Source organism: Plecotus auritus (assembly GCF_963455305.1).
Source record: "Plecotus auritus genome assembly, chromosome: 11".
NCBI lineage: Eukaryota > Metazoa > Chordata > Mammalia > Chiroptera > Vespertilionidae > Plecotus > Plecotus auritus.
Genome location: NC_137777.1, coordinates 15767455 through 15780072, shown reverse-complemented (window position 1 = coordinate 15780072; position 12618 = coordinate 15767455). Strand labels below are relative to the sequence as shown.

Genomic DNA, 12618 nt, shown 5'->3' with positions numbered 1-12618 from the left:
AGCTAAATTAAAATAAAGTTCATTCTTACAGTATTCATAAAAATGTTATTCCTATAGCATTTCAGGAAAACGAAAGAGGTGTGACTTTCTAGTAGCCAGTATACTAGAAATTCGTAACAGAGGTAGTTACACATTTCCATCACCGTGCATCTAAACTTGCCTTTGCTTTCATTATCAGAGGTACTCTGCTGATTTTTCTCATCTGTACAACATTAAAAATAGTTACCATTAATTAGCAACTGCAGCTTATGAAGTCTTCTGTCTTAAACTACACACACCATTAAAAAATGTATCCATGAAAATACGTCGCATGCACAACTTACATAAAGGCACTGCTTTCACAGTGTTAAAGGACAGAATAAAATGAACATAAAATACACTCTACTATTCATGAATAAAAAATGATGATGAGTTAAAAATGATAAAATTAGATCTAAAGATATTCTGCATTGTTCAAAGAAACTAGAAAAAAAGTTTTTTTAAACAACAGCTTAGGTAAGATTAGGATTCAACTCAAATTAAAATAGTAATTACTGGATAAAAGAAGTATATAAAATATTTACTGATTATATATTTTAAGTTTTACCATTTCAGAAAACTTCTGACAAAGGAAGTGGCAAAAATTATGATATGTAAGTATAATAGGGACTAAAAAAACAAAATGAAGTTGTCTCCATACCCATGGAGAAGGAGGACTCTTAGGGGAGAACATTATAATGTCCAATAAATATTAAAGTAATATTGAGCTGAGATGAAGAAAAGGCACCTATAGTTAATTTTGCTTATTTTAGGGGAGAAATTTTATGGATAAAATGATGGTAGTCTCTAAAAGTTTTAATAATCAAAATTTGGAGTTTATATTCTACTCTACATTCACTTGTACTTTGCCTCCACAAAATCCAAAATCTTCAAAGAGGAGGCAAAGACTTCAATGTACTTTTACTCAATATAACACAAGGTAAAATGTAGCATTTCAGTAGGTACTCAATTGACATTTTTAAATAAATAGATGAACTGAAGGTAAAGCTGGGATAAAAGATAAGTGCAAATCATGGTCAGAAGTATTGCCTATAATTTTAGTTTGGTTAAACATTAGGATGATGTTCAAATGGGTGAATTAAGTATTCAGTCAAATTACCTAGATAGCTTATATAATATCTCTCCATTTAAAATCAGGCAATTTATTTTAAAATCAGCACTGGGAAACAATCGGTTCTTTCTTGTATAAATTTAACTTATGAATTTAAACACGCCAAGTCAGACTTCTAAAACACCCAGTTATTTCGTTTAGACACACAGACAGACCTGCCTTGACCTCGTCACCCTGCTTCTCTCCCCCCTGCTCTTCCACTTGCCCAGTTTCTTCATTAACTTCTGCTTTTGTCAAAGTAAAAAAAAAAAAAAAAAAAAAAAAAGACCAGAGATGTGTATTTGTTACTCTTAAGTGAAACAAAACAAAACATTTCAAATTATTCATGATATATTAGTGATTATTAAAAACTAAGATTATTTTAAACAAGTTTCTTACATGTTATGTAAACAAATAAGTATACCTGTAATAAACGATCAGTCCCCTTTTATAATCACTTTGATTTGTAAAAGAGAAATTGTGGCCCCTTAAAATATTAACAATGGTGATAACAGTGTAAAAATTTGTCTATTGACTTGAAGCATCCTTATAGAAATAAAATTATGTAACTTTTCTTCTAGAGAAAAAATATGAGATTATAAACTCTTTTATTTTTACAAAATGCCACTATATCTCCAAGTTAGGGGAAAGTAAAAAATATATTAGTAATGCCTTACAGTTGTTTATTACACTGTACTTTCATTATATTGTTCCTATTTTCTCTGGTTCTCAGACAAAGGGATGATTAATACTATACCACTATCATGATGAATATATATATGGTTTTAAATTAATTTCATTAATAGACTGAAATATAACAACCAAAATAAAAAGGAATTAAATTAAGACTTCCTAATTCTTTAGACGCTAAACAGGATTAAAAAATAAAAATGTCATTACTTTTATTCCAAAAGAATGCAATTAAATAACTTCTTATAATTTTTTAGAGAGAATCCAAACATAATCTGATTTAGACTATCAATTGATACTCTATTTTCAGTTACGTCCCTTTTACTTCAGTTAGGAGTTGAAGACTTCTAAAGAGATATATATCTTCGTTAAAGCTAAAGAAAATCACACAATCATGTATCTACTGGTCTTTATATCAACATTTATAAAAACACTGTTAAAACCATTCAAACTTTTAAGCAAAACAAACCAAACAAAAACCCTTTTATTTCAAACTGGAAAGAATAAGGGAAGTTTTGGCTCTCCTCTCTTATTTGTAAAAATGTAAAAGCCACAATCAGTAACATTAAAGGAAAACTGTGGCTTTAAAAAATTTTTATAGGGCAGAAAACAGATAGTAAATAGAATGTTTGTTGAGAAGCCCATTAGAAATTTCCTCTGCCCTGACCAGGTAGCTCAGTTGGTTAGAGCATCATCATTCCAGTACGCCAAGGATGTGGGTTCGATCCCCAGCCAGGGCACATATAAAAATCAACCAGTGAACGCATGGTAAGTGGAACAGCAAAGCACTCTTCCCTGTTTCTTTATTTCCTTCCTTCCTTCCTTCCTTCCTTCCTTCCTTCCTTCCTTCCTTCCTTCCTTCCTTCCTTCCTTCCTTCCCTCTCTCCCTCCCTCCCTCCCTCCTTCCCTACCTGCCTCCCTCCCTCCCTCCTTCCCTTTTCTTCTTCTCTCTCTAAAATGAATAAATAAATTAAAAAAAATTTTTTTAACTTCCTCAACCCTGATTTGCAGTATCAGCTCCATGTCAGTTTTCTGGTATACTGTATTTATTATTAAAAAGAATGTAGCTATTCATATTCTAATATTTGATTGCTATAAAATATATTAAAATTAAATTTACAAAAAAATGTCAAATAAACTATGTTTCTGGCTTCATATGCCATCAAATAGCATCAAAATTCTATCTTGGAATGACAAAAATTCTATACATCTTATAGAACTTTCCTTACGGAAAGTACTTTTAAAACGATATACCCCATTCTTACGCAAATAATTGAGAAGTACAAAAATGCTGCTGAAATCTTTTATCTGGCTGCATAACAGAACATTAGTCACAAAAGCATTGAGTTGTTAAAAATTATGGCACAAAGCAAACACAAATAACCACAAAATGAAAGCTGATAAGTCATCCAACTACAACTAACAAGAACAAGTTATATAGGGCAATAAAAGTATTGCTGCCCAAATACAATGCAGTTTGAGAATTTGTTACAAATAGGTTATGGAATATGAATCTGAATATAAATATGGAGAGAATAACGAGATTATTGTAGTGGTGCATTATACACTATTTGAAGTAGTTGTTCAGAAAGTCGTTCAGTTTTTATATAAATATTTCATGCATTCATTCAACAAATACTGATTGAGGGACTACAATGTGCCAGGCATTATTCTATGTGCTGGAGATTATTCAGTAAATAAAACCATTAATTCTTTAAAGTTACAAAGTCATTTTCAGAATTGTATAATTAGCAGAGAAATGTTTTATTGTCCTAGTAAATGCATGACACGTCATATATCATGACTCAGTATGTTCTCTTGAGTCATAATGTACTGTGACAATAAACCAGCATATATTTAACTCTGCTATACTGTAAGCAGTCTTGCTACAACATGAGAAATGATGGAAGAAATGCAAACCACAATCACTACCTAATTCAACAAAGTCCTCTTCTAGAAAGCCAAATTTAATAATTAAAGCTCACCATAAATACAAAATGAAATGCAGGATGATAACTTCAACTAGACTAGGTGTACACCCTCAATGACATAAATACAGACTGCAATTGATACCTTTGGTTAAAGTCTTGCACAAAACAGAATTCTGCTTAAAAGGCAAATTAAATTTTGTAAAAAGAAGAAATTTTATCTTGCCATTAAAAGAAGTTAAACTCTTTGCAGTCTTACTTGACTGGATCAAAAAATTTAACTCCTGGTCATCATTTCTACGTAAAACGTCAAATACTTTGCCAGAAATCTCATAACAAAATAATTTTATATAAAAGTCTATATAACGGAAGGACATCAATTGCAGTTGGGTTTATTTTTTGCTTATAAAGCCCCCCAAAAAGGCTGTCAGCACAAAACAAACCCTCCTTTATGTACAGACCTTCACAAGGTTCTATCTCCTTGACTCCATTGTCTAGGAAAAACAAAATAAAATAAAAAAACAAAGAAGGGAACCAAAGCACAGGGGTTAAAAACAACAGAAATTTCCAAAGGTACAGAATGTATCATCAATTAAAGAAAAGTAAAATGGTGACTGAATTTTTGTACAGCGAATTTTTGTTTTTTTTGTACAGCGCATCCAGTTACCATATAAAGGGACCATTTAAAAAATAACAATAAAAATTATTATATTCTATCTTCTCATGCTTTTAGAGGTCCTTTAACCAAGAATTTATAGATTTTGGGGGGCGGGTATGTTTACCTGTGTGTGAGCAAATAATGCTTCTTAGGCAAAAATTTACAAGTATTAAAAATACGTATTAAAAATATCAGTACAACATGCATCTTTCTTTGCATATTCATGATTACCTTTTTCTGGTACTCCAGTTTTGAGAAGGATCACCATTGTTGTGCATCAGCTAACCAGTCCTTTGCAGTATGTGAAAATTGATTTGGCTAGTTACTAATAAACTTTATGTAACTATCAACAATTACATAAACTTAGTTGTAGCAAAGATATATCATCCAACTGCTTGTTAAACAAGAGCATTACGTTTACTTCTTCAAATGCGTTAACTCAAATTTGCAAAATGTGCAAGAGCAGTAATAGTAGGTTATTTTTTCTGCAAATATTACACATTTTAAATGGAAAATATATAATATTTAATTACTAGCAAATGCAGCTAAGGCATTCGGTTAACAAAAGAAGAAAACTAAGGAAGGTAGTACAAAAAAAATCTTGATTCACCTTAGCTTCCATGTGCATTTCCTAAATGACATAATTAGAAATAAAACTTACTTCTCTCCAGTGTTCCCTTTGGTGGAAGTTGTGGAAGTTGCCGGCCCCTTCGTCCTGCCACTGGAGTACTTGATGGGCTTGTTTGGACAGACCCAGTACGAGGATGAGACCTACGAGATACACATTAATATTCACTTTCAATATAATGAGTTAAATACTTTTAATACATTTGCTTCACATGATAGCTGTATAAATGCAATTTTAAAAGAGGTTTAGCTGCTGATTGAAAGGTTAGGAAAGTAAGACACAATATGGATATCTGAATGATTATCTCAACAGCCAAAGATGTTTAAACTTTTGTGTAATATGCGTACATACACAGATACATGCACAGAGAATCCTACAGTAAAAGCCATGGGATTATTAATGTAAATTAATATTCTACCCATACAAAAGTAAGAGGAGAATTCTGCAGCTAAAAAAGTAAAAGGTAATGTCTTACATTTCTTTCTACCAGATTTCAAATTCTTCACTCTAACCTCTCTCCCTTGATCCAAAGAGCTTTTTACTCAGGCTTATAATAGATAACACTTCATTAGAAAATATCTGATGAAACTACAAATAAAACCCTGAACAATTCAAAATTCAGCTAAAGAAGGTAGTGGTTAATGCATGATATTAGTATTGATAGAAAGAAACTAAAAATCTACTTTTGTCACTATGATGACTATTCCAACAGTGATGTCTAATGAAGACAAACAATTTCTCATTGTGTAGGAGAACATGGTAGTCATGAGGTGCGTTATGTGGGGATTTACCCAGGACTACTGATAAATGAGAAATCACAAAACAAATGCAGTCAGGACAGTTAAACGTTTTACAATGGTAGCCACACACTATTATATCCGCTAAATATAAATAGTGTGCTAACACTGAGAAGGTTAGTATTGATTGTTGTAAGTGATCAGCCAAGGATGACAGAAGAGACCAGTTAGCTGCTGGGAAAATAAAATGGTGTGCTGGTGGGGCAAAGGGGAAGTTAGTCTCATTGATTTATCTTTCACCTCGATAAGGCAGGTGAAGGAGGGGCAGATCTTCCGGTCATTAATGAAGGCATCGACCTCATGAGGTTTGTGTCAGGACGCTCAGTGGATCTGGAGCGGGCGGTGGTCCGCTCTAGGACGGGCCGCTGTTCTGTTGATCTGGATCTGTGATAGGGCTGTCTATCTGCTGCTTCACAATCCCTGAAACGTTAGTCAAAAAGCAGCTCAGTTGATCTTTAGTGCCTTTCTGCTATTTGGTTATGATGCATCAAATTGATTTTGAAAAAAGTAACTGTTTAAAATCACTGCGTATGTAAGAAAAAAATTATCTTCCCCAACATATTCTGAACAAATTCTCACTAAATTTTTAAGATTTCCGAAGGAACCCAAATCTGCCTTAAATAGCAATTCCCAGTGAAGATAACAGGAGTTGGTCAGTTATATTCAAAGACAAACAAAACTGCCTGCTTTGCGAAGTGGACTCCCTTTGGAATATCTGAAATATGTAAAGTATTCTACTTTAAAAGAATTCAGTAAATTTTTCTAACATTTTCAAAAGAGTGGGTAAAAACCATCTAAGCACTATTCTCAATAAACCCCTAAGGCTGTTTATTACACCAAATAAGATATGAAAAGACTTTCAACACAATCATAGTATACTGATACACCTGAACATTCAAATAGAAGAATCCAGATGTTCTAAGGAAACAGAGCTACTTTGCAGTCTGTAGCCATATTTAACCATGGTCTACAAGAAAAATCACTGTATAGAAAACTGGTGAATCCACCAGTCTATGGCATCTATCTCAGTGCAATTCAGTGATGCCAACCAATACAATTCAGAATGGGTATGAACTGATTGAAATAATAATGGTTCTGAAATAATGTGATCTCTTTGACCACAAATAAATCAACATCAAATCCTGATCCTTGTTTAGAGAAATCTACCATTGTTGATTTCTTTTTTAGCCCTGGAGTCTATCATAATGCTTTTATATCTAACATGTGGCCAATGAATGTTTTCTAATACAAACCTCATTATCAGTGAGACAACCCTAAAAATACTAGCTTTGACTCTAGAACTCTAAATAATACATAATCTAAAATATACTGCAAATCAAACTTTTACCTCCCCATCTAGTTGTAACCACAGAAATGGAAATGCTTATATATTATATATGGTAAAGCAAGAATTAGTCTCTCTCATGACTAATGTGTCAAGGATGTCCACTTTACCTATAAATTCTCTCAGTCTTATTTTTTTTAAAGAAACACAAACAATTTAAAATTAAATAAGAAAAGAAAGAACACAATTTCCGATATGTAATTAATTATATGGCATACTATTTCAGATCAATAGATTAAATGACATTTTAGGAATTGAATACTGGGTTTATTCTACAATTTATCTTATCATTATCTGACACTTTTATTCAAGGGTAATATATAAGTCAAGTAGTTTTTAAATATTTTGAAGTTCATGTACCATAATATGATTTATTTCCTAAGATAATTTTGGTATTTTTACATAAATATATATACAATATTCAATTACTTGTCAAAAAAGGGAAAAAGGCAAATTGGTAGTTTAAAAACTCATAATTCTATTTTTATTCTTAAAAAATAACTATTTTAGAAAAAACACTTCTTTTAGAAGTTAATATGCTCAATATTTGTTAGATTATTGGTGTACATATCTATGAATATATTTATCACAATAGATAACTAGAATCAAAGGGATATACATTCTTAGATTCCTTAAAAACCTATTTTTAGACAGTATCAATATTAATATTATTTTCACATTTCCTAAGTTAATAATTGGATTATCTCATTATAAAACATATAGTAACAAAACTTTGTGGAATATCTATGACTACCTAAACAGAAATTCAGGCTATTTATTTATATAAAATTTGATTTATTCTGATTTCATCAAGCAGTTTTTCCAAGTGAAAAGTGAAATGTTAAGATATACACACTTTCACTTCTTTGACACTATATTTTTAATAACTGGACTATATCATTGTGAGTGAAATCCAGGGAATCATTTGAATTATGTCGCTATGTTCTTTGTCCTTTAAATGGTACTGCTATTTATAAAGCAAATGGGTCACTCCTTAGGAAATATCCCTTAAAAAAATATATATCTTTAGTGAAAAAGTTGCTTGAAGACTATAATCAGTTTTAAATTTTACTTACATTGTCTCTTCATTTCATAAATAATATAAATTATATGATTTCCATTGTGTGAAATGGAAAAATCTGTTAAAAAGTAAAACATGAAAAGAACCACAGGTGGAGGCAGAAATTCCTGAAATGCTCCACCACAGTTAAGTGAAATGGAAAGCTGCCACATTTTAAATTTTGATTTCACAACAGAAGGTCGAGGTAACTTCTGCTCCCACAATAGGTCTTACTAGACAAGAACTAAGTAACTGCTGAGCGCATCGAAAGCAGCCAAGCCGAAGTCTCATGAAACGCCCAGTCTCATAGCAGGTTTTTAGGTGATTGAAATATAAAGCTTGACAACCTACACTTCGCCAATTTTCATTTAAAGATAATAACATAAATAGTGAATTCTGAATACAGAGTAGTAACTGGAATGTGGGAAATAATGGAAAACCATTTACAATGCATAAAATATTTTAGTGCCTATTTGGGTTTCTTAACTTGGGGTCTGCATTTCAATATAAGTCATTTCCTTTGCAACCCTACTTGTGTACTTTATTTTACTTTATGCATTTTATATATTTTTATCTTTACTGATTTCAGAGAGGAAGGGAGAGGAAGAGAGAGATAGAAACATCAATGATGAGAGAGAATCATTGATTGGCTCTCTCCTGCCCATCCCCTACTAGGGATTAACCTGCAACCTGGGCATGTGCCCTTGACCGGAATCGAACTGGAGCCCCTTCAGTCCACAGGCTGATGTTCTATTCACTGAGCCAGCTAGGGCTTACTTTATGCATTTTAAAACATTATTCAAAAAAGGTGGCCATAGGTTTTACAAGATTGCCAAAGGTTTAGAACCACTCACATAAAAATTTAAGTCTTTCTTAGGTAAATAATTTGTTGTCTTTCAAAAAGTGACTTAATATATGTCATGGTTCTATCCTTTAAATAAAGAGGTTATATTTTCTAATATATGTTTTAAATAGTACACTTTTTATACATGTCATTTACCTGAATAGATTACTGCTCTGCCCTATTTAGTGACTGCTATTCCAAAATGCAAGCATTTGGAGAGGACACAGTTGAATGGCTCTCTGCAAACAGAGCTAATTCACGTTGACTGATTGTATTGTAACAAGAGCCAGTAATTGTTACACCCAGCTTTAAAAGCATATAATAGCGCACGATGTTATTGAGATGAGGATTTCTAAAGAAAGAATAATTTTATAATCATCCAGTGAAATTGCTATTTTTAGTCATTTTTCCTCAGTATAGTTGCTCTTAAAAGATTTTTTTTTAATTCCAAGTATCTGACACAGCTTCCTGCTTATTTCACAATTTTTGCTACTTATTTATCCTATTTTAAATCAAGTCCAAGGAATTTATGCAGTATAGCAAGAAGAACAGGCCACTGAACATTCTTTTCTATAACCACTTATATCAACCATCACAATGATACAACTCTAAACCAACATAAGCTCAATGCAGAGTATCTCACTCGATATGATAGAAGAATACCAATACTACTCAAAAATTTAAAACAACCAGCACAATGCAAAGTTTCAAAGTAATACTCAGATATATCAGTGAAAATTGTCCTAAAATATAACTCAGACCCTGAAGTCTATGCTTAAATCAGTCTTATTTCATGTTTATATTGTAAAGATGCCATAGTAAACCTTACAGGATTTCTTAAAAAATAAAACTTGTAAAAAAATAAAGCTGTTTAGGAATTAGTTTTTATTTTTATAAAGAAATTATTTCTTTCCAAAGCTGAAATCTTTAAAAAATGATGTCTCTCTGGGGGCAAGAAGTATAATCTCAGGTTTGGTGTAAGAAATGCCTGCCCTATACCCACATTATGTAATACAGTAAACTGATTCACACAACAGAAGCATTATACTTTTGATAAAATAGCTTATGTGTCTAGGGATTGTCTGAACATGAACTGCATAGTATAAGAAATAGCCCTAACCGGTTTGGCTCAGTAGATAGAGCGTTGGCCTGTGGACTGAAGGGTCCCAGGTTCGATTCCGGTCAAGGGCATGTACCTTGGTTGTGGGCACATCCCCAGTGGGGGGTTTGCAGGAGGCAGCTCATTGATATTTCTCTCTCATCGATGTTTCTAACTCTCTATCCCTCTCCCTTCCTCTCTGTAAAAAATCAACAAAATACTTAAAAAAAAATTCCAATCAACCTTTAAAAAAAAGAAATACATAATAAAATATTTAAATGAGACATTTTAGGGTAATTAATATAACATATATGTATAATGTAACAAATAATTTAAAGTAATCATATGGCTCAACTATATAATTTTTATGTTCATCATAATGTAAAAGGTAAAAGTTTAACTTTTAAAAAACCTCTAGTTTATATTAGTTTAGCATTGCTTTCAAAGTTAAAGAAATTGCAAGACACAAAACACCATGGAAATCACGGTAAATAAATATTGTGTACAAATAGGAACATTTTATTATTTGGGTGGAAGATAGATTAATTTATCCTTGGGAATGACAGCATTTCTCCATAGGGCATTTCTGTTCAGTTAAACATAAATTATGTCTTATGTTAAAAGTAATTAAGCTTATTAAAAATAACAGCAATATCTAGAGTCAGCCACATTAATAACAATCTAAAATGGGAAAATGTCAATAAAACATACGATGAGAGACAGCAAGACAGCTTTAATTTAGAAAAGCATATTACTATTACTCATAAGCATGAATTATCATCAGAAAGAGAAGTAAAGTGTCTCATCTCTAGAGAAGTATTTTTTAAATAGCAATTATTGGAAACAGCAAGAAGAAAAGATTAAATATCCTAATTTCCTCAAGAATAATAGGGTCAAATACAATAATGTATTATTGATATGCACACAGAGAAACATATAAGATGTAAATATCTTGAGAATGTTTTGAGTATCTTATTAAATATTTATAACTTTTGTTAATTTTTACTTCAAAAAAACCCCCACCAGAAACAAAACCATGAATAAGCAGGATTATTTACTTACCAACAATTAAAATGCAGCAAATTAATACATCTTTAAAATATATATATTTTCAAAATCCTGAGAGAAAATATAATTACCAACTTCTATCTAGAAGATTTTTATTTTACTAAATAAATAGTTTCCATTTTCAATGGATGTTAAAGTTTAATAACATTTGTCAATTGTAAGAAATTCAAGTTATTCCACCAAGGATTTGGCCCTGTTTTCCCTTCCTAGATCCGTAAAAATTCCATAAAATACCAAACATTTTAAAGATGTAGATCAAAGGACTGAATTATGCACTGTTATTCTTTATATGAGTAAATGTGATGGGGCATGGTCCCCACATTAGAATATCTGAGTGTTATGTTCAACAGTTTCACTGATCAACTTTGAACAATTCTTTAGCCTTCCGTTTGCTTTGCTGGCTTTACATTGACAATGGAATGGGGATAGTGCAAGTTCCTCATACACACTACTGCCTGCTGCCCTTAGCTGTCACTTCATAATGTCAGACCAAATCACACAAATACTACACAAAAGTAGCTAACTGAGGATCGATTAACACACACACACACACACACACACACACACACACACACACACATTTTCAGTCATAAATACTATCTGCGTTAGTCACTGCTGATTACATGATACCTAACAGTCAACAAAAGATTACTAGAACCACCAGAAATGAAGAAAAATAAGGCACACTGTCAAGAGGCAAAGCAATCAACAGAGTCAGGCTCAGAGATGACACATGTTGTAACTAACAGATAGGGGATTTAAAATAAGCATGATTGATGTTAAAGATATAGTAGGAAAGATGGATAACACACACACACACACACACACACACACACACACACACACACACACCACACACACACAGCTGGAGAAATTTCAGCAGATAGATGAGACCGTAAGAGAGTCAAATGGGAAGGCTGTGGTGGAGAAGATAAGGTACTGCAAGGTCCTGGGCCAGCGTGGGCAGTGGGTGAGATGAAGGCGACTGTAGAGCAGCACTTGGAGGACACGATGAAGAATCCATCCACTATTGGAGTTCTGTGTCCTGTGCAGAGATTCACAGGGACTCAATCTGGGCTGCAGTGGGATCCTGGGGTGAAATCAGAGCCCAGCAGGCAGCTAAGCTAATCTCTGACCCCACTGATATGCCTGTGGTGTGTCTAGAATGAGATCATGGAGATATTATCATCCAGAAACGCAAAGACATCACAGAGGCAGGGCAAAAAGTGGCCTCTTGAGGTCTCCTATCAGTTCTCAGCAGCCTCACATAGGGATTTGATGCTACCTACGCTCATTATCTGTTAAAGTTGGAGCAGTTTAGGCCAATCATTTAATATACATTGGGCACTTTTTCATTAATTTTAGATAAGCT

At 32.6% G+C, this 12618-nt stretch overlaps 1 protein-coding gene across 37 annotated transcripts in view; it reads right to left on the bottom strand.

Annotated features, from left to right (window-relative positions):
- The window catches only part of RIMS2 (regulating synaptic membrane exocytosis 2), a 366091-nt gene that overhangs the window by 147284 nt on the left and 206189 nt on the right, over positions 1-12618 (bottom strand). For 21 of the 37 annotated variants that reach the window (XM_080646601.1, XM_080646603.1, XM_080646604.1 and 18 more), the window contains 2 exons: positions 6071-6250; positions 5067-5176 (listed from right to left, as the gene is read on the bottom strand). In XM_080646601.1, coding sequence (XP_080502727.1) covers positions 5067-5176; positions 6071-6250 — 290 coding nt within the window. Of the gene's footprint in view, positions 1-160; positions 203-1305; positions 1375-4208; positions 4242-5066; positions 5177-6070; positions 6251-12618 lie in introns of all 37 variants that reach the window. The other 16 variants (XM_080646607.1, XM_080646596.1, XM_080646599.1 and 13 more) reach the window with 5 other exon arrangements.